Below are 21,283 nucleotides of genomic sequence, written 5' to 3'. Positions count from 1 at the left end.
AAATCAAAATGAATTTCCACATAGGAGTTGAATTGGGATATTTTCCGAGGCAAATGTGGAGGTGAGGGAGGGGAGATGACTTTTAAAAATAAAAACCCTAAGTTACAAAAGAAAAAGTCAAATTTCTAGATTTCTACAGACTTCTCTTAAGATATACATATACTATAGGTTTGCATGTAAACCAGAATCATAAATTTTGTTTTTCAAATAAAGGTTCTTCAAAGCGAATTAAATGAATGCCCACATGTGTACAAATTCATCACAAAATGGGTTCAGAGGAATTTCCAAATTCCCCAGAAGACCCCCAAGATAATACATTTGGTACAGGTTGATAGGCCTTCCAAAACACATACTGTATGTAACAAAAGATATAGGAATAATTATGCTATTCAATTCCCTTCTCACCTCCCTAGTCCCTTAATTAACTTACTGAAGTTTGTCTACTCTGACCATAATGAGAGTCAAAAAACAAGGCTTGCTGCTGGCATAGACTTGGCAAGTATACAAATTAGACTGGAATGGGATATGTGATTCTGCAATATTCACCATGAAGGGATGACTCATGCCAATGGCTGTAAACAAAAGAGGAAGCCAGAGCTGTCTCCAGGAGACAAAGAGTGAAAAATAATAATTAATACAGTGAGAAGTGAGCCAGAGAGGTACAAGACTGTGGTGATAGCCAAGATGAGAAAGGAATGTGACCTTAAAGCCTTTCTTTACTATTAATCTTAAACCACTTTCTAAGCAGAATATGTAGACTGACTCAATTCAGAAGATCCCTCTTTAACTCAAATTGGTATCTGCACCTTGCCCAAACAACAAAACACAGCAGAAGTAAAAGATTTTACTCTTAGCCTGGTCAAAGAAAAAGAATTTTCAGTATCATAAGGTTATTTTATAATCCTCATTCACAGTCATTACAAATTCCTGAAAAGATTGCTCTTAAAACATGCCTTCCTAATCCCACGGATAAATCAATTCCCAGGCTACTGGAACTGCTATGGAACTATAAATTTTGTTGGCAGGACTGAAAAATGCTGTAATGAGCCAAATAGCATTCAGAAAATTTCAAAATTCACCTTTTTTGAGGGGAAGGGAAAGAAAAAAGAAATGTAAAATTGGACATTTTTAACAAGAAGAAAAAAATGAGTATTGTGTGTATGTCTCACTTTTTTTAAAGCACCAGCTTTTATAGGACCCCAATCATGTGTTCTGTCTAGGACACCTGACATATTGTAACTGAGGACAACTATGCTAGCTTATGAGGTAAACAGAAGAGCCCCACTGACTCAGACTAAGGTAGGTAGGTAGCAGATGCCTTGGAATTGTGAATATTTCTGAAGTAATGTTGCCATGGCACAGCTTTGACCCTGAACAGTTTCTTACCTGGTCTCTCTCTCTCAATCTCACCTCTAGCTTCCTTCTATCCTAACTCTCCTCCTACCCTTCCATCTGCTAGGGGTATAAGGTGAAGTGGTGGTCACTGATATTTATTTTTAATTATAAGGAAATTCATGTTTCATTCCTATAAATTACCCTCACCAACTAAATACCACTCCCATATCTGCAAACTATGAGCCTCTTAAGAAAAACACTCTGACTCTTGCTAGGTCTCACTTGTGTAGCAGACCAATCTGACTCTTTCCATGAACCTTCCCAAAAATGGGAATCCTAATACAAATCCTCCCAATGGAGACTTCCTCCACCTAATATGCTCCACAGGATACCAAAATTTATGTAAGATGACCAAAAGTCAACAAAAAACTGACAACTAGTTTTTCTCCCTGTGATGGAAAAAGTCATTGTGGTGATCCAGAAAGTGGGACACAAGTAAGACTTGTAAAAGGGACATAATTTCTACCTTGAGTACTCAGCATTTTATAAAAAGCAAGGGATCATCGTGATGCAAGCAGATAGATATGGGTAACACCCAAATGCAAAGGCGCTGGACGTACCTCATCAATATCAGTCATTTGAAAGAGTGCTATCGGGGCAGCTAGGTGGCGCAGTGGATAGAGCACCGGCCCTGAAGTCAGGAGGACCTGGGTTCAAATCTGGCCTCAGACCAAACACTTGACACTTACTAGCTGTGTGACCCTGGGCAAGTCACTTAACCCCAATCGCCTAAAAAAAAAGAAAGAATGCTATCTTTTGTATGTTCTGCTCTATAGTTAATTAACAGGGAAGGTAACAAGCATGTTTTGAGGGCAGAGAATTACACAGCATTCTTTATGCTAGCTGCTTAAAAAATAACGAACACCCATGACAATAGAGAAAGTTGTTCCTCCATGTACCATCACTGATAAATGACCCATCATGAGTTATAAGATCCAGTGAACCATGAAGGACTAGGCAGCATAGTGTACCAAGTGCTAGACCTGAAGTCCAGAAGACCTGAGTTTGAATCCTGCTCAGATACTTCCTAGCTGTGTAACCCTGAAGCAAGTTATTTAAGTTCCGTGAAGCTCAGCTTTCTCATCTGTAAAATGGGGATAATAACAGCAACTATTTCACAGGGTTGTTGTAAAGATCCAATGCTCTAACATAGGTAAAGCACTCCGCAAACCTTAAAGCTCTATAGAAATGTTACCTATTGTTACAGTCGTCACTATTCTCCATCTTGACATCACCAAGTCTATAGCACTACCATCTCTTTTGCTGCTGTACTCTAAGAACCAGGGCACCTTTCCATCTGACTTTCAGCTGAGACTTTCCCTGTGTGTTGATTGCATTAAAACGGTAGCTCCTCGACGGGCAGGCACTGGTGTTATTTTTCTATTTGTATCCCCAGCACTTGGGACAGTGCTGTTCACCTAGTAAGTGCTTGATAAATGCTTCATTCATTCATTTATTCATTATTCTGAGAAAAGGACGAGAGAAAGAAATGTAAGTAAGCTTCAAGTTTGAAAAAAGAGAAGTTTCAAAGAATGTGGGTTGCCAGATATGGGAATGGAAGAGAGATACTGGGGAATATTACTTTTTATGACACCTTAAAAGGCAATCTATGTACAAGTTATATATTGGCCATAATGACTGCAAAGTACCTGCCAGTGAAATATGGCTCCATTCTCTTTGGCCTCTCCTCTTCAGGGGCCAGCAAATCAGGAAAGGAAGTCAAAGAGAAAACAGCACCTTTAACACCCTAAGAACCCCGCTTCTGCAGGCTACAAGTGCACTTGATTGCAAACCAAGATTCTGGTAGTTACCTACTATTCAACTGACCCAGCTCCAAGGAAAAGGTGAAAAGAAAGTTGACGTAGAATAGTATGAACCTAGGATTAAGAATGAAAAAGAGGGGCAGCTAGGTGGTGAAGTGGATAAAGCACCTGCCCTGGAGTCAGGAGGACCTTAGTTCAAATCTGGCTTCAGACACTTGACACTTACTAGCTGTGTGACCCTGGGCAAGTCACTTAACCCCGACTACCTGGGGTTGGGGGGGAACCACCAAAATCTTCTCCCCTCCAGACAGAACATACCTTTACACTATAGCCTTCCTCATTCCTAACTCCAACCCTACCCCCATTTACTCTTCAACTAGAGATGACAGTAGAACCCTCCCGGGATTATTTAGCAGTAGGCTAAAAGCTACCAAAATAAGACTAACAGAGAAGTTAATTTCCCAGCAGGGAAAAAAAATACAATGAGAATGTGTTTATAACTCTTCTACAAAGTATAACCAATCGTTAATTTAAGTAAGTTCTCGTATCCCAATGACAGGCACTAGTGTGTGAAAAGACTCCTGAGAAATGGAAAATTACAATTTCATTGAGAGACATTAATGAAGAGAGAAAATTTTATTTCAAACAATCATATAATTACAGATGAAAGCATTCATATAAACAGGAATTTAAATTAATTTGCTAATTGGGGTATTTCTAATATTTCTGCTTAGGAACATTAGTCCATCTTAAAATATCCTAGCATGGCCCACCTTGCACCTTAAGTTCACAGCCAAGTCAGTATGGCAGCCTGACAACAAGGAGTCAGGAAGCACCTGCTTCGAATAAATGAGTTTGTGGCAAAAGAAGACAAAAAGCTCAGCTAATGAAAATGCATCAAAACAACATAACAAGCCTGCCACAGAAATGTTCATAGGATCCCAACTAATAGCTTCAAAAAAATCCAAGTCAGACAAGCAAATATCATCTCCGCTTCAACTCTCTTGTCCTCCTCCTTTTATGCTCTCCTAATAATCATAATACCAACACCGTAGCACATTTCTATAGTGTTTCACAAGTCTGCGAAGTACTTTCCTCAAAATAACCTTGTGAGAAAGCAGTACAGAGCTATTATCCTCATTTTGCAGATAAGGAAACAGAGGCAGATAGAATTTAAGTGACTTGCCCAAGTAAATGGCAGAGCCAAGACTCAAACCCAGGCAGTTCTAACTTTAAGCCACACTATGAAAGGAAACAGTCTTAAAGAGGAGAGGAAGAGATAGAAAGCTGTGGGGGGAAATGGTTTCATTCTTTTAAATAAGAAGAGAGAATGAGAAAAGGAACAAAGCGTAGCCGCTAACAAATGGTTATGCAAGTAGAGAAGCCCCTCAGTAGACCAGGATGTAATTGATGAACATAGCAGGAACAGATCCAAGGTGTGGCCCAGCTGCTGTGCTGTCCGATCGTGCTGATAAACAAACGCCAGCCAAGATTTCAAATCCCCTTGGCTTGGCAATGTCCTTCTGGTGTAGAACTTTCCAGTAAGAAGTCCCAGTTAAACTGCAGATGGACTGGAAACAAAACATGGCACAACTGCATTTTGGTGTTAGCTGTTCCGTTGACTCTTTAGTATGTCTTCTTTTGGTCCAGGCCTGTGATTTCATTAGTGGGGGAGAAGTCTCAAGGAAGGAAACTCCTTCAACCAAGGCAAATCAGTAATTGGCATGCAATTATCTTTTAGAGTTGCTTGGGGCACTTGTTAAATTCCCCAAGTTTGGAGTTTCTTTATGATACATTACTCCTTACTTTGTATGTTCATTTGGTCATTTTTCTATGTCTTATTGTAAAGACTTCATATAGAGTTATGACCAGTTTAGTCTAGATTCACATGGCTAATTTCAACAGCTTGTTATTTCTAGCTGTCTACTAAAGTGCTAATTACGTAGTGAGTACTCAATAAATGTGCTGAATTAAATTTAGCTGGAGCTATCTTTAAAAAATTGTTAAAAATTTATTATAAACTGAGTAACCATCAACAAATATAATAGAATACTCAAACGTATTAGATAGCTGCAAGTAAATTGTTGAAATTAACCATGTGACTGAGTCTAGAATAAACCATTTACTGTTAATCCATGAAGACTTTAAAGTAAGGCATTAGAAGAATGAGCATTGTATGAGAGGATGAGGGTGGAGGGAAGTCCTGCTTTGATAATCTGACAGTTCAAAATGAACGTCCCATTTCCCTTTATTCAACATTGGCTTCCTTTAACCAAATGTTTCCTTGATTTGCCACCCTTTCCAAATCAACTGGAGGGGTTGTTTGGATCTGACTTGTCCTAAATATAACCAGAGCCAAACAAAGAGATCTCTGTCATTACCATGAGAAATATGCAAGAGGGCTGTTAAATGCCCCAAGCAGAGGGCTGAACTTCAGGGACTGTCTAACTTGGGCTGGGGTCTGAACAACGGACAGAAAGATTAGGAGCCATCCTTCATCCTGGGGACTTCTGGGGGAGGATTAAAGATGCACACGTACTTGAGGGTTTAGATAGCCAATTCGACCAACTGACTGAATGGCAAACAAGGGAATCCACTCTCAGAACTCCAGTGTCTTCCACATCAATAGCTGAGAACACAGTAGGGTCCAGGGAGAAAAAAGTTCCATGAGTTGCCCACCAACTGGGAATGGCAACTAGGTGTGGTGAAAAGAGTCCTGGACTTGGAGTCAGGAAGATCTGAATTCAAATCTTCCCTCAGACACTTTACTGACCTGGGCAAGTCACTTACTCTCTCAGCCTCAATTTCCTCATCTGCAGCATTTACCTCGCAGGGGTGTTGTGAGGATCAAATGAAATAAGAAATGCTATGCAAACTTTAAAGAGACCCATAAATGCTAGTTATCCTTGTTGTTGCTGCTGTTACGGTACATGAACGTAATGGAATACTACAATATTCTGCCATAAAAAATGATGAAAGGGGGACAGTCAGAGAAACCTGGGGAAACTGGTATAAACTGACACAGTAACCAGGCGAACAATTTGTACAACACCGACAATGTAATCTGGATGAATTATGGACCACAATTCCAGAGGACTGATGATGAGCTATGCTATGCACCTCTTGACAGGTAGAGACATACATGTGTGGACATGGCCAATTCAGAAATTTGTTTTGCTTGACTGTGCATATTTATTACAAGGGGTTTTCCCCCCCTTTTAATCAGTGGAGGAGAGAAAATAAATGCAAATGACTGAAAAAGTATTAAAGAAGAAAATCTGACAAACCACATGAAGCAACAGAGACAAGGCACAGAGATCAAGAGTCTGATGTTTTGATCAAGCCTAAAGGGAAAGGAAAAACAGAGACTCAAGTTGTACTGGCAGAAATCTGCACTTTGGTAAACCAGCACAGTCAATCCCTTCTATGCTACGTTGGTCTGAGTATGTAAAATACACACCAGGGATAGGTACGGACTAACCCAAATGGACATGGCAACTCTTGGAAACTAAGCTATAGCAGATGGGGATTTATGCCCCCTTCAGAAGCCAGTTGGCCTCATCCAGTTGCACAAAATCTTTATTACTTGCGCAGAAGTGCTCCCTCCCTCCTCCAATATGCCTCAGATGCTCACTCCTCTGCCCCTGTAGCATTCTACAGTGTATTTTATGTGTCTAAAGTGTCTGAATATATTCTCCTTGTGAGCAGGGATTTGGGTCAGTGTTCATTCTGCCTCATATCTAATAGGCACTTATTAATAAATGATAGTTGAATTTAATTGAATTGCTAGGAATCCCTCTATTAAGCCAGCCCCACCCTTACCTCACAGCTATATAAAATCTATCCTCTGACATAAGCACCTTCTAGGGAAGAGGATATGTCAAACTTATGTAATTGATGAGTAACTGATGGCTGGTTCCAAGGAAAAACTTCCAAACTTCTGCTCCCAATCTTAAGCTCTAATTATTCTAATTAACAATATCACCCTCTCTTCTCTTTCTTTCTAAAAAGGAGCTAAGGATAAATTTAACAGCATTTTCTTCAAAAAACAACAACCCTGATCATAACAGCTCTTCCAAAGTTTCCAGAAAAGAGGTCAACCTCATTCTCTTCCTTTCAAGTGAAGGGAACATAGACAGAGAAGGGCTAAGCAGCTCACCTGAGGTCTTTCAGCACAGCAGCAACACAGAAGTCACACATGGAAGCAAGGTCCCCTACTCATTTACCTCTCCTCTCTTCACTAGGTCACACTGCCCTTAACTTCGGGCAGCTGTCTTTGAGAACTCAGAATACATCTCAGCATCAAAGAAACAGCATGTGCAGTATGGGTCAGACTCCACTGAGACGTTGTTTACGTTTGCTCAACTGCTTTTGTTCTCCCCTCTTTTTTTTTCCACTTTTTTGTTACAAGGGATATTTTGCTGCATAGGAGAAGGGGGAGGGATATATTTGGAAATGAAGCTGATATAAAAACAAATGTAAAATATTAAAGCAAAAAGAAAGCAGATATATAAGGCTGGTTGTAGGAGGGGTGTGTGTGTGTGTGTGTGTGTGTGTGTGTGTGTGTGTGTGTCTGGGTATGTATATAGATGAGTAAATGTATTTTGTACCTGTAATAAAACATGGTGCATTGTCACCTCCAATTCTGCCAAGATGTGGGCAGGGTCCTCACTGTCCTCATGGACCTCCAGGTCCTCCTCAGGAATGGTTTCCCACTTGCCCTGGTGGGAGGCCAGAGTGTGCACTGGTTCATACTGGCTAGGCAGCGCCAGGCTGACCCGAGTCTGATTCCCATTAGTGAAGTGGAGGCGCCGTCGCTTACAGCTGTCCTCGCTGCCCCGCTTGGTGGTGGGCAGTATCCGCTCCCCCAGTAACATATTCAGCATCTGGCACTTTGCATTACAGTCCTGGCCCAGGATGAAGATACAGGGAAGGCAGTTCACCATCAACTGGAGGTACTCTTCTTCATGGGGTGGGAAAGAAATGCAGCTCAAGTGCCCTAGGAGTCAACAGGAAAAGAACACAGAGGGAGAAAGAAAGAGAGATTCCATTAAAATGCCAGGGTTTAAAACAAGAAACCACTAGGGATTTATCAATTTTAAAAACCATTAGGAAAATAGCCTGACCTATTAAAATAACTTTCAAAGGGATTCCATGAACACTTCATAGGATTTTTATTCCTGATCATAATCTATGATTTCTATCCAGGGTAACGTAACAGTACTAACCTACCCTTTTCTTATCGTATAGATGGACAATCTAAGAAGTTTGCCACATAAATTAATTCATAAACAAATACGGAGTCACCAGAACCCAGCTTCTCAAGAAGACAAAGCTGGCTAGAACAAGCAAAATTCCAAGTAGAATTCAAGTCCAACAATGGGAAAATCACCTACCTATCCAACAGAGAAAACCCAATGTATGTACACAATGCATACACCCACATCCTTTATGAACTTCTTTATTTTTGAAAAATGTATGCTATTGTCACCATTTATATGATAGATTATATATACATATGCATGTAAATGCACATGCACACAATCCTATTGCATTTAAATGAGGATAAATTTTGGTAAAAAATAAGCTCTGGAGGCTTTCCCAGTCCTCTCTTGGACATACAATGATGGAACACAGCTGTTAGCCCCTTCTACAATCAAAAAGAGACCAATTAAAAACCAGTTTCATGAGATTCTATTGCTTCAGTTCAAGGCTAGTAAGACTCTGAATGAGAACAAGAGGGCAGTGCCCTGCAAAACAGAATCCAGCCAAATCTAGAAGATATGAACTTTCTCTCCAATCTCTTTAAAAACAAAACAAAAACTCTTCTTCTCTATCACTCTTCTCTCTCTAAATAATCACGGTTCCTCAGGATAGCTGTTTTGCTTCCCAAATAGGTTCAAACACCACAAGGGAAGAGGAAAAACCTTCCTAAAGCACCAAAGCGAGTTGGGGCCATTTTGTGAAAAGCCGGCACAGGTAGCCTGCCTTCAGCTCTGGCTTGGATACTCGCTCCTTCCCTCCCCCAACTACTGCCACACAAGTCAGGCTGGTCAGGGCCACCAGGCAAACACAAACCTCCTTGCCTTTAGATATTCAAAAAGTGCAGTTCTAGAGATGCAAGGTCCCCACCCCCAATGCGATCATCCAAACTGTGAGACCCAGGGGCCACGATCACTCACAGGGCCCTCCATCTGGGAGTGTCAGGCCTGTGTTGTGGTACTGGACAAATATGAAGCTGTTCACTTCGTACAGCAGAGTTGGAAGAAAGTCTGGCTCATATAAGGTGTCACACTTCCAAATGAACCAGCCTGGCTCTGAAGTACTTCTGGCTGATCCCCACACCTCCCTCCCTCTCACATAATTCTGCACCAATATGAGAAACACAAAATCAAAGCTACGCCTTCCCAAATCTGCTCTCATCTTTGGCTGGGGAAGCCTCCTCATACTATTCCTTCAAGCCCCTTCCCTTCATTTTCATAAACACATCAACCTGATAGAATTTCATCAGCAACAGTAGAAATGAAAATGCCAGAGAAGAGTAGCTTGAATAAGAAAATCAGGCATGCTCATTGCCCTGCTGGAGAGGAAAGTTCTCTGGAAGACAAAACACAATTACTAATGCCTACTCTTTGCAAGGGAGGCAAAACACAGTGACAAGCTATGGTCTTTCAAAGGACACAGGTCTACTTATTCTTATATTCACTTTGCAAGTGGAGATGGAAGTTCCCTGGGTCAGAACCTGCTTGTGGCCAGAAATAGTCTTATACACAGCAAGACAGAGGAAGACACACTTTGAAGTGGCCAAATAGGCAGCAAAATCTGAAAGAGACAGTCCTCCTAAACACATCTTTTGTTTCAAAATGAAGGATGAATAAGGACAGGAAAATAGCGACCCCTTACTTGTCTTGCAGAATTTTATACAACCAAAGCCTCAGCCTGAGCCACCAAGGGAGCCCATTAGGCTTTCAGCACCCCCCTAATTCACCTAATCTTTCTTTCCCAGCCCTCCTCTAATGGATAGCCTGTGCCTGGGCTTCTTCCTCACACCCTAACTGACTTCTAGTGAGAAACTGATGACCTACAGGGTCTCTTTCAACCCAGTCCCAGTGCTGAAAGGCATAAGCTTAAAACTGAGTTCTGTGATTGCTGGGTACTAGAACAGAGAGCAGTCAAGAAACCAACACCAACTAAAGCTATGCTGCTGCTCAGGATCAGCAGGGAGAGGCCTGAATTCTCTGAGGCGGCTTCCGATATATGGGGAAGGCAGAAAATACAGCCCATCGGCCAAAACCACAGCAGACACGCCCATTTATTCATCCGGCCAAAACTACCATCCCAATTCCTGATACTGAAATAAATACTTACCCACTATGAAGAAACACTGAGGAATCAGACCAGAGACTACTGATAAGGAAACTTCCATTTTTATTTGCATTATTTTTTAATTTAATGAGAGTTTTATAAGCAACAAGGGTATTCACTCCAGGAAGTCAAGAGAGCATCTCAATAAGTAGACCATAGCTAACTTGCTGAGTGGTTTTCTCCCTGAGTATTCTATCCTTTTTAAAGATCTTGACAATAAGAAATGAGGCAGAGGCATAGAGATGGAGTTGCTCCTTAGGAGCTTCTGGGGTCAAAAGTCAAACAAAATGGAAGCGATTTTCACTATTGGCTTGAATGACTTCATAAGTTACCTAAAAATTTATAATACTGAGGATCCTTTCTGACCCACTATAACTATAGACCAATGGGCTGCTGAATTAAATAAAGGAGTCTTCCTATTCATTTAAAAAAACAAAAACACTTCAGGCACAGTTTAAAATCTTCAGGCTGGCAGTGAGAGGGAAGAACAAAACCTGTTTCTGACCTGGAACAGCTGCTTTATAGACAGTTAAAGAACTTCCAAGTTAATCAGGTTTCCTTTATAATTAATACAACAGCATCTGCATATGGTACTGCCAGAAGGTAACAGCATGGCTTCTTAGGGACCAGTTAACACTGCCAACTCCCAAATGCTTTCCACTGACCTTCCCTGCTAGTGGAGCAGAACTGTGGTCCTCCAAACAACAGAATAGGAAGCTAAATTAAAGCCCTCATCCCAGCCCCTCAGTCAAGTACCTATAAATGGACCTCAAATTCTTCATGTATAAAATGACAGAAGTAGGCTAGATCTTCTCAAAGTTTCCTTAAATTTGTAAAAGCTTCAAGATCTCTTCAAAGGCTGTCAAAACAACTAAATTGTATCTCCAGAGAAGGCACACTGTTACCCACAGAAAAACAAAAATTCAGAGAGAAAAACCAGGGTTTAGACTTTTTGCCCCTTGTGATAATAATAACTAACATTACATAGTACTTAAAGGCTTGTAAAGCCCTTTGCAAATGTTATTTCATTTTTATCTTCACAACAATTCTGGCCAGTAGATGCTGTTATTATCCCCATTTTACAGGTGAGAAAACTGAGGCAAACAGCAGTGTGGTGACTTCCCCAGGGTCTAGTAAATGTCTGAGGCTACATTTGAATTCAGGACTTCCTAACTCCAAGCCCAGTACTCTATCCACAAGGCAAACTAGCTGCCTTATGAAGCTCATGAAGCAGCCTCTATGTAATGGAGTGCTGGAATTGTGAGAACTGGGTTTGAATCCTGCTTCCCACTAATTGTGACAAAAGGCATCACCTAAAGCTGCTCTGAGCCTCCGTTTCCTCATCTGTAAAATGGACTTCTGGTCTAACCCCATCGTTTTATAGATGAAGAAACTTAAGGCTAAGGGAAGTTAATTGACTTGGCCAAAGTCACATGGTATTAAGAGGCAAAGCTGATAGGTGAAGCCAGGTCCTCTAACTTCATCATTAGCCGATTCTGCCTACTTAGTACTCCTCATGTTACTATACAAAGCTGTCTGTTAGGAGAGTTTAGGTAAAAGCAGAGTATCTTCGAAGGGATTATTTCTAAGTGGACCAAATAATGTCCTGGGTCTCAATCTCTGAATAAAGGAATAACGATCAATTTCATTCAATTCAACAAGCATTTAGGATGTCCTTGCAATATGCCAGGCATCACACTAGGTGCTGAGGGCAACAAAACACAAGTGAAAAAGTCCTTGCCCTCAAACAGCTTATATTATGCTAGGGAAAAACAACATTTAAACAGCTAAGCAAATAAAATATAAGATACAAAGTTAAGTTCAAAGTCATTTCCCAGCATGGGGGAAAGTGTGGGGGGGAGGGGAATGGAGAAGAGCACTAACAGCTGGAAGATTCAGAAAATGCCTCCTATAAGGGGTGGTCCTGGAGTCTGGGCAGGTTTTTCACAGAACTAACTACATACAGACTTGTGAAAGTAAGGCTAATAACACTTAAAGAAAACCATCTAAACTCCATTTCCCAATCTAGGGCCTTCAGCAATTTCATACTTTAAAGTTCCCAACTCAAACCAGACCAGCGTGGCCCTCTGGACCAGAAGTAAAGCTTCGAAGAATCAATAGCAAAAATAGAGCATACAAGGGCCACTGTCGCCAGATGGTCAATGTTTCATCACAACTCTGTGACTGCAATGAAATGCCACCTTGAATCTCTACAGAACTTTCCTTAAGAAAATGAATTTCATATCAGTTCTCGGACAATGTTACATCTTAAGTTTCAAATTAACATTTTTCCTTTTAAAAACAAAAACAAAGAAGTCATACTACTATCCTCCATGTGGTAACTGGCAACCTATTGCTATTAAGTTACTGGTATAAGTCAGTAAATAAGGCTGTCTCTTGCTACAATAGCAGGAATGAATCTGCACTGAGTCATTCTTTCTTATTGTACCAATGGCCTAAATCTGTGAGATGCTGAGCAGAGTTAAGAATACCGGTTGTGACCAGGGGCAGAGTAACCTGACTACATGGGATGGGACCTGCTACCTTGGCCTAAATGGTAACATTTTCTAACTCCCTGAACTGATCAGCCCTAGCATTTTTGCAAAAAATTAGATTGTGATGTGTTGTTTCTCATGGACTAAGTGTGCCAAAAAAGGAAAGGAAATACTTCAAATGGGAAAGACATTAACGCCGCCTGGCAGCACAACCTACCGTCATCGTTCCTACCACAAGCTCCCAAATGGCAAGCCACAAAAACCCTGGCAACAGAGGCAGGCAGAAATCCTACTATCTAAGACATGTTCCTTTACCATTTTCAAACAAGCTGTCTGAGCCCTGAGCTATCTATCTTCACGGCACCCTGAAATATGGGGAAAGGAGCCAACTCTGAAGGACAAAAAAACCAAGCCTAAGTTTGGGTAGCCTGAGTTTGGGAAAGTTTAGGTTTCTGGAACCCACTTGTGATCAAGCAATACAAGGTGTTATGGGTTGTAGAAAGCGGTTTTTGTAGACCACTGTTTGAAATGAACCTAGAGCAGGCAACATTTGTGTTAGAGACACTTTTACCAATTACCTTTATGAGCTCTAATTTCTAACTTCTTTCAATATCACTGCCTCCTAAGAAAAAACACCTCTGCCTCACAGCAGAGAAACTGCCAGACAGATCTGCTCTGGCACCGCTACCCACAAGGACCTACTTGGGCCAAGCGTTCACAGGTAAAAAGACACAAAGAGTGTTCCTTCTTTGCTACCACAGCGCTCATTCCAGTAGGGGGTCAGTAAAGCTCTCTGGCCCTCTTTCTGTGGGTATTAGGCTTCTAAGCTCATAAAAACTTTGTTTCTCCTAACATTTCCAATGCCCATTGAAATTAGGAAGTCTGATTGCAGTGATATCTTCTATTTTAGATTAATACAGCCCCTATGAGGAAAAAAGATATTCTAAAGAACAAATGAACACTATAGATAGATAGATAGATAGATAGATAGATAGATAGACAGACAGACAGACAGACAGACAGACAGACAGACAGATAGATAGATAGATAGGTAGATAGATAGGTAGATAGATAGATAGATAGATAGATAGATAGATAGATAGATAGATAGATAGATAGATAGATAGATAAATGAAGTATCTCTTTAAGTTGGCTTTCAAAGGGCAACTTTTATTGGCATCTGGGAGGAGGCAGATTCTTCCCAAGCTCTCTATCCTGTGGGAGTCATTTGAGTTCAGGAAAAATTCAAGCAACAGTCAATTGACAAGGGTCTGAAGCTGGCTTTTGGGTGCTCCCTCTATGCTACTGCTGCAGATTCAGAGTAAGAGGACCAAAGATGGCAGATGGAGAATAGGGGTGCATTTCAAAGGATACAGTGAGAGAAGCTATTCCCTTGAAATAAGCCATGAAGGACTTCTGCAAAATAAATATAAATTGATTTCCCAAAGGTATCTCTCATCTCATAATTCAGAAGAATGACCCAAAGGACCACTCAACAAAGTACAGCAAAATCTGGGTCTCAGGAATAGAATAAAAGAGGGAATTTCATTAAAGAGGAAAATTGCTGCATGACCCACCAAGGAAAGCAAACAAAAATCTAACTGTGTCTGTATCTTCAACATCCTACAGAGCTAAGTTTCTGCATCTTACCATCTAAGACTCTAAGACACAGAGAATTTAAATAATAACCCAAGGTCAGACTGAGAATCCAGATTCTCAGTTCAGCATCTATTCATCTGAGTAGAGTAATAACACTTTTCAAGCACCGGTCTCCAAAATAAGCCAATGTTTTGTAACCAGAATAGGAGTATACCATATGTTAGCAGGCAATTATTGGTAGAGACAGCTAGATGCTGAGCCTAGAGTCAGGAAGAACTGAATTCAAATGGGGCCTCAGGAACATGCCAGCTGGGCAAGTCATTTAACCTCTATTTGCCTCAGTTTCCTCATCTGTAAAATGAGGATAATAATACCACCTTTCACCCAGGTTTTTGTGAAGATAAAAAGAGATAATATTTGTAAAGTGCTTTGGAAACCTTAAAGCATTGTATGAATGCTGGCAGAGATAATATTTGTAAAGTGCTTTGGAAACCTTAAAGCACTATATGAATGCTGGCAGAGATAATATTTGTAAAGTGCTTTTGAAACCTTAAAGCATTATATGAATGCTGGCTAACATATATACATACATATATATATATATATAAAAAAACTGAACAGTAGTTCACTGATACAGAGGAGTCATCATGCTAAGCCTGACTTGGAGCTGGTTTGTAGGTATATTCTCACAGAGCCAGAAACAGCAGAATATATCTTGCAGGCCCAGAGAAACCCCTGCCTCCCCCAAAGTAGTGCAGGACTGCTCCTTGCCATACACCAGCCAGGCTACTTCTGAGCCTCAGGCATCTCCCACTTCCCTTCCCACACCAACACAGTAAAGGCCAACAGAAAAGGCCAGCTGTTGGTAGAGCAGCAGCTGAAGCAGGTTCCCCCCGGGGCTTCCTATGCATCAAACACACTGGTATCTTGGAACAATTTTCTCACATTACTTAACTTTGACACATCAATGAACAGGAAGGATTGATTTTCTCACTTTTTCCTGCTTGCTCCTTTTTAAGTGCCCTGTTCTTTGAGGTTAAAGCCAGAACCAAAGTTGGATGGAATATTCCTGAAAAGAAATAAATCCCACACTGGTTTATTCCAAAGCCCTCTAACTTTTATAGAGAAAGAGCTTATACTTGTACACTAGATGCACCTCTGACATAGACTTAGTTTTTTTTCTGAAAGGCTTGCTCTGATAAGCAGATTCACAGCAACTATGAATTCATAGCTCATTCCTCATTAGGCAGCAGGGGATGAAAAAGGAGATTAATCTCAAACCAGTCTAGCCTACATGGACACAAAAGCTCTTGGTCTTAAGGAGCTTAAATTATCTTCTGATCCTTTTCAAATCTGAGGAGTAGGAGATAAAATTCTATTTTTAAAAGTGTGAATTTTTCAAAAGAAATCTAAGGTGCTTTTATACATGTATTAACTGTACTAGATATCATCTTTCAATCCAGATGATACATTATTAATCTGGATAAATTAAAAGAGAAAAAAACCCTGAAGCCCTATCTACTGTCTATCCTCCTACTCCAATGAAACTACCCCCAAAAATGGAGGCTAGCATCTAATTCTCCTCCAGGTACCTGCCATATTAGGTAAGGTTTGGGATGGGTCAGTACAGAGGCCATAGAGTATATCCACCTGGCTCAGAAAACCTTCTGAAGGGCAGGATAAGGAATAGACCTGTGATTTCATTGGTAAAGAACTTCCTCCCTCAATGTAGATCAGCAACTTCCTTGAAGCATATAATCTTAGAGTTAGGTGCCTAGAGCACTGAGCCCACTGAAGATGACAGAAAAATACACAGCTTTCTTTAATGAGCACTCCAACTTATAGTGAGAAAAATTAATTTTTAGGCAGTTCTGTATAATAGGATAAAACTGAATTTTAGAATTGGAAGGGACCTCAGAGGTCGTCGGCCAATACATACCTGGAAGGAATCCTTACACACAAGTGGCTGTCCAGCTTCTGCTTGAAGACCTCCACAGAGAGAGGACACTGACCTTCTCCTGAGGCTGCCCCCTCCACAGTGGGGCAACTCTAAATGTGAGGAAGTTTTTCCTGACTTCAAGCTTAAATTGGGCTCTTTGCACTTTCCACCCACTGCTCCTGGTTCTGCCTCCTGGAACCAAATAGAACAAGTCCAGCCCAAGTTCCTTTTAAATCTATGGAAAGCTACCATGTGCCCCAGTCTTCTCTTCCCCCTCAGTTCCTTCAGCCAATCTTACGACATAGATGAAAACAAGCATTTAGTGAGCAGCTGCTCTATGCCAAACACTATGTGAAGGGCAGGAGCAGTCTCTTCCAGGGGTGGGGAATCTGCTCTAGCCTCAAAGAGTTCACAATTTAATGGAGGAGACGACTATGTACAAACAAGATGTAGACAGGATAAATTGGAGATAGTCTTCTAGGGAAGGCACTAGTACTAAGAGAAACAAGGAAAAGTCTCTTGCAGAAAATGCAATGTTAGCTGGGATTTGAAGGAAGCCAGGGAGGCCAGAAGCAAAGATGAGGAGGGAGAAAATTCCAGGCATAGAGGAGAGCCAGTGAAAATGCCCAGAGTCAGGAGATGGAGGGTCATGATCAAGGAATGGCGAGAAGGCCACTGTCACTGGAGCATAAGAGGAGAAGGAAGGGAGTGAGGTATAAGAAGACTGGAAAGGTAGGAATTGGCCAGATTATGAAGGCTTTGAAAACACAAACAGATTATTTAACATTTGATCCTGGAAATAATAAGGAACCACTGCGGTTCCTTATTTCAGTCAACCCCAATGGCCTGGGGTTAGAGGGGTTGGGAAGCAGAAAGGAATGATGTGGTCAGATCTATGCTTTCGAAAAATCACTTTGATAGTTAACGGGAAGATGGCTTGAAATAAGGGAAGATTTATGGAGGCAGACACATTAGAAGGCTATTGCAGTAGTCCAGATGTGAGGTGATGAGGGCCTGCTCCAGGGTATGGCAGTGTCAGAGGACAGGAAGAGTTGTACGTGAAAGATGCTACACAGCAACACTGTGCGATGACCAGCTTGATAGACTTAGCTCTTCTCAGCAATGCAATGATCTAAGACAATTCCAAAAGACTCATGATGGAAAATACTATCCATATCTAGAGAAAGAACTATGGCGTCTGAATGCAGATCAAAGCAGACTATTTTTCCTTTTTTTTTTTTCTTTCTCATGGTTTTTCCCTTTGATTCCAATTCTTCTTTACACCTAATGTGGAAATATGTTTAATACAATTGTATATGTTTGGCCTATATCAGATTGCATGCTGTCTTGGGGAGGGGAGAGGGGAAGGAGAGGGGGAAATTTTAAAACTCAAAATCTTATAAAAGTGAATATTAAAAACTAAAAATAAACAAACATTTAAAAGGGGGGAAAAAAAGATGTTACAAAGCTAGAATCTACAGGACTTGGCAACTGATTGGATATAGGGGAGGGGGAGGGGAGAGAAAGTGAGGAGTTGAGGATTATACCCAGGTTTCAAGCCTGGATGACCTAAAGATCAGTGGTGCCCTCAAGAGTAAAAGTTAGGAAAAGGGGAGGGTTTGGGGGGAAGATAATGAGTTCATTTTTGGACATGTTAAGTTTAAGATGTATATAGGGCCTCTGGTCCAAGATGTCTGATAGACAGTTGGAAATGTTAGACTGGAGGTCAGGAGAAAGATTAGGGCTGGATAAATAGATCCGAGTATCATTTGCATAGAGATTATAATTGAATCCATGGGAGCTGATGAAGATCCTCAAGTGAAAATAGTATAGAAGGAGAAGAGGGCCCAGGATAGAACCTTGAGTGGTTAGTGGATGGGACCTAAATGAAGATCCAGTAAAGGAGACTGAGGAGGAGTAGTCCGACAGGTAGAAAGATGGTTGCCCTCCCTCTGGATTCTCTTCAGTTTATCAATGTTCTTACTAAACTAAGGCATTTAAAACTGAACACAACTCTCCTCTTGTCTTCTAACCAGACCAGGGTGCACACAGATTATCAGCCCCCTTTTCCTGGAAGCTATACTTTGATTAATGTAATCTAAAACTTCATTATAAGAACCCACAATGGAAATTGTTAAGTCTTCATACCCTGAGTGACTCTCCAGAATTCTACAGCAGCACCTGGCCCCTAGGAAGCTTTTTTCAGTAAGCTTGACTTTATAGGACTGGCTGAAAGTTATCATGCATTAAATATAACTGATCCATGTCATCCACTCAGAGTGGATTTCTAGAACCCCTCCTGTACTAGAATCAAACTCTAAATCTGGCCAAGATATGGCAGAATGCCTCCAGTCTCAACCAAAACCAGGCAGAGCTCAAAAAAAGGAAGGAACAGGTCAAAGATAGAATGCCATGCCACATCCAACTCCCCTCTATAAAAAAGCATCTCTTCAATGGACTTTCTAATCCTGGGAAAAATAGGACACCTCCTGCCACAGTGGTCAACAGAACAAAGAGACAGTGAAAACCAATCAGGAGGTCTAGCCCTCTTTAATCTTGAGTTGGTAAAAGAAAAAAAAAAGCTACACAGTTTATTGCCTCATGTTAGCGTCTCTGTGAATAATCTACATCACATGTAGCTTGTAGACAACTGACAATAAAATATTTCAGATTAATCTTCCTGGGAAGATACTATAATTGAGCTATACAAACAAAACCATTATAATGATTCCTCTGTCTTGGAATGAGTGAGGTTAACATGGCAGGTAGTACTTCCAGGTCAGTTCTCATCCATGTCTCTTCATCTCTGATGGTCTTTCTCATAATGAGCTCTCATTACCCTGAGACCATGGGGCAGGTCACCTCATCTCTCTGGGCCTCTATTTCCTCATTTGTAAAATAAGGAGCTTTAACTGGATGACCATATTTATGGACCTACATCAATTGGGAAATGGCTGAACAAGTTGTCATACATGATTGTGACATAACATTACTGTGCTTTAAGAAACAATGAGCAGGAGGATTTCAGAAAAACCTGGAATGACTTGCATCAATTGATGCTGAGTGAAGTAAATAGAACCAGGAGAACACTGTACACAGGAACAACAACATTGTGTGATGACCAACTCTGACAGACTTAACTCTTCTCAGCAATACAATGATGTAAGATAATTCCCAACGACTCATGATGAAAAATGCTAACCACAACCAGAGAAAGAACTATGGAGTCTGAATGCAGATCAAAGCATACTACTTTGAGGTTTTTTGTTTTTTCTTTCTCATGGTTTTTCCCTTTTGTTCTGATTCTTCTTTCACAACACGACTAACGTGGAAACATGTTTAATATGATTGTACAGGTATAACCTGCATCAGATTGCTTACTGTCTTGGGGAGGGGGGAGGGAGAAAAATTTGGAACTCAAAATTTTACAAAAATGAATGCTGAAAACTATCTTTACTTGTAATTGGGGGAAAATGCTATTTAAAAATACATATAAATAAATTAATTAATGGACCTACAGCAACTGGGAGGTAATAAATCATCTGTAACTGGAGCTGCTTAGGTAAAGAATGGAAAACCTTGCTGCAGATCCTGTAGAACAGACTAATGCTTCAGGGAAGGGCTAGGCTAAACAACTTCTCAAAGGTCCTGGCTCCTCAGAGATTCTCTTATATCACAACTTCCACTTCTCACCACAACAAGATTGCTTCAGTTAGAGAAAGTAACCCAATTATGGAGTCTTCTCTCCCTGTTAACCAACATCCTAACAGCTGTATACAATAGGGGCCTCCACTTTCTCTCCTGTAATCCTCTTTTTAACCCTCTACAATCTGACTTCCATCCAAACTGCTCTCTCCAAAGTTACTAATGATCTCTTACTTGCCAAATCCATTAGCCTTTTCTCAATCCCCATTCTCCTTGACTTCTCTGCAGCCTCTGACACTGCTGACTACTCTCTCCTCCTTGATACTCTAACTCTTCTCTCTAGGTTTTTGGGAAACCATTCTCTCCTGGTTCTTCTCCTACTTTTTCTGTCTCCTTTGCTGGATCTTGCCTCCAGATCATGCCCTGTAAAATAGGCATCCCTCAGGGCTCCATCCTGGGTTCTCTTCTGCCTCTATACTACTTCACCTGGTGATCTCATCAGCTTCCAAAGATTTAATTGCCATCTCTATGATGATTCTCAAATCTATCTGTCTTGCCCTAATCTTTCTGCTGACATCCAATCTCACTTCTCCAACTGCCAACTGGAACTCATTATCTTTCTTTTCTTTTTTTTTTCTTTTTTGCTTTTTGGTGAGGCAATTGGGGTTAAGTGACTTGCCCCAGGTCACACAGCTGCTAAGTGTAAGTGTCAAGTATCTGAGGCTGGATTTGAACTCAGGTCCTCCTGACTCCAAGGCTGGAGCTCTATCCACTATGCCACCTAGCTGCCCCCTCCTTTTTTTTTAGAACTCATTATCTTTCCCTCTACACCCTCTCCCACCTCCCACTTTCCCTGTTACTATAAAGAGCAACACCATCCTCCCCCAGTCCCTCAGGCTTGCAACCTACTCTTACCCCTATCCCCACATCTAAACTATTGCCAAGGCCTATCTATTTCACCTTTTCGGCATCTCTCAAATATGTCCCCTTCTCTCCCCTGATACTGCCACCACTCTAGTACAGATCCTCATTACCTCCCACCTTGATTATTACAAGAACATGCTGGTGAATCTGCCTGTCTC

The 21,283-nt window shown here is 41.0% G+C and overlaps 1 protein-coding gene across 1 annotated transcript in view; it reads right to left on the bottom strand.

The window, feature by feature from the left end:
- The window catches only part of DSTYK (dual serine/threonine and tyrosine protein kinase), a 79,541-nt gene that overhangs the window by 21,922 nt on the left and 36,336 nt on the right, over positions 1–21,283 (bottom strand). Inside the window, exon 3 of the mRNA XM_021003242.2 lies at positions 7,769–8,157. Within this exon, the coding sequence (XP_020858901.2) occupies positions 7,769–8,157 (389 nt within the window). The remainder of the gene's footprint in view (positions 1–7,768; positions 8,158–21,283) is intronic.

Source organism: Phascolarctos cinereus, unplaced genomic scaffold, assembly GCF_003287225.1.
Source record: "Phascolarctos cinereus isolate Bilbo 61053 unplaced genomic scaffold, phaCin_HiC Scaffold_5;HRSCAF=322, whole genome shotgun sequence".
Classification (NCBI taxonomy): Eukaryota; Metazoa; Chordata; class Mammalia; order Diprotodontia; family Phascolarctidae; genus Phascolarctos; species Phascolarctos cinereus.
Note: the sequence above shows the minus strand (reverse complement) of the source record. Positions and strands in the feature narration are given on the sequence as shown.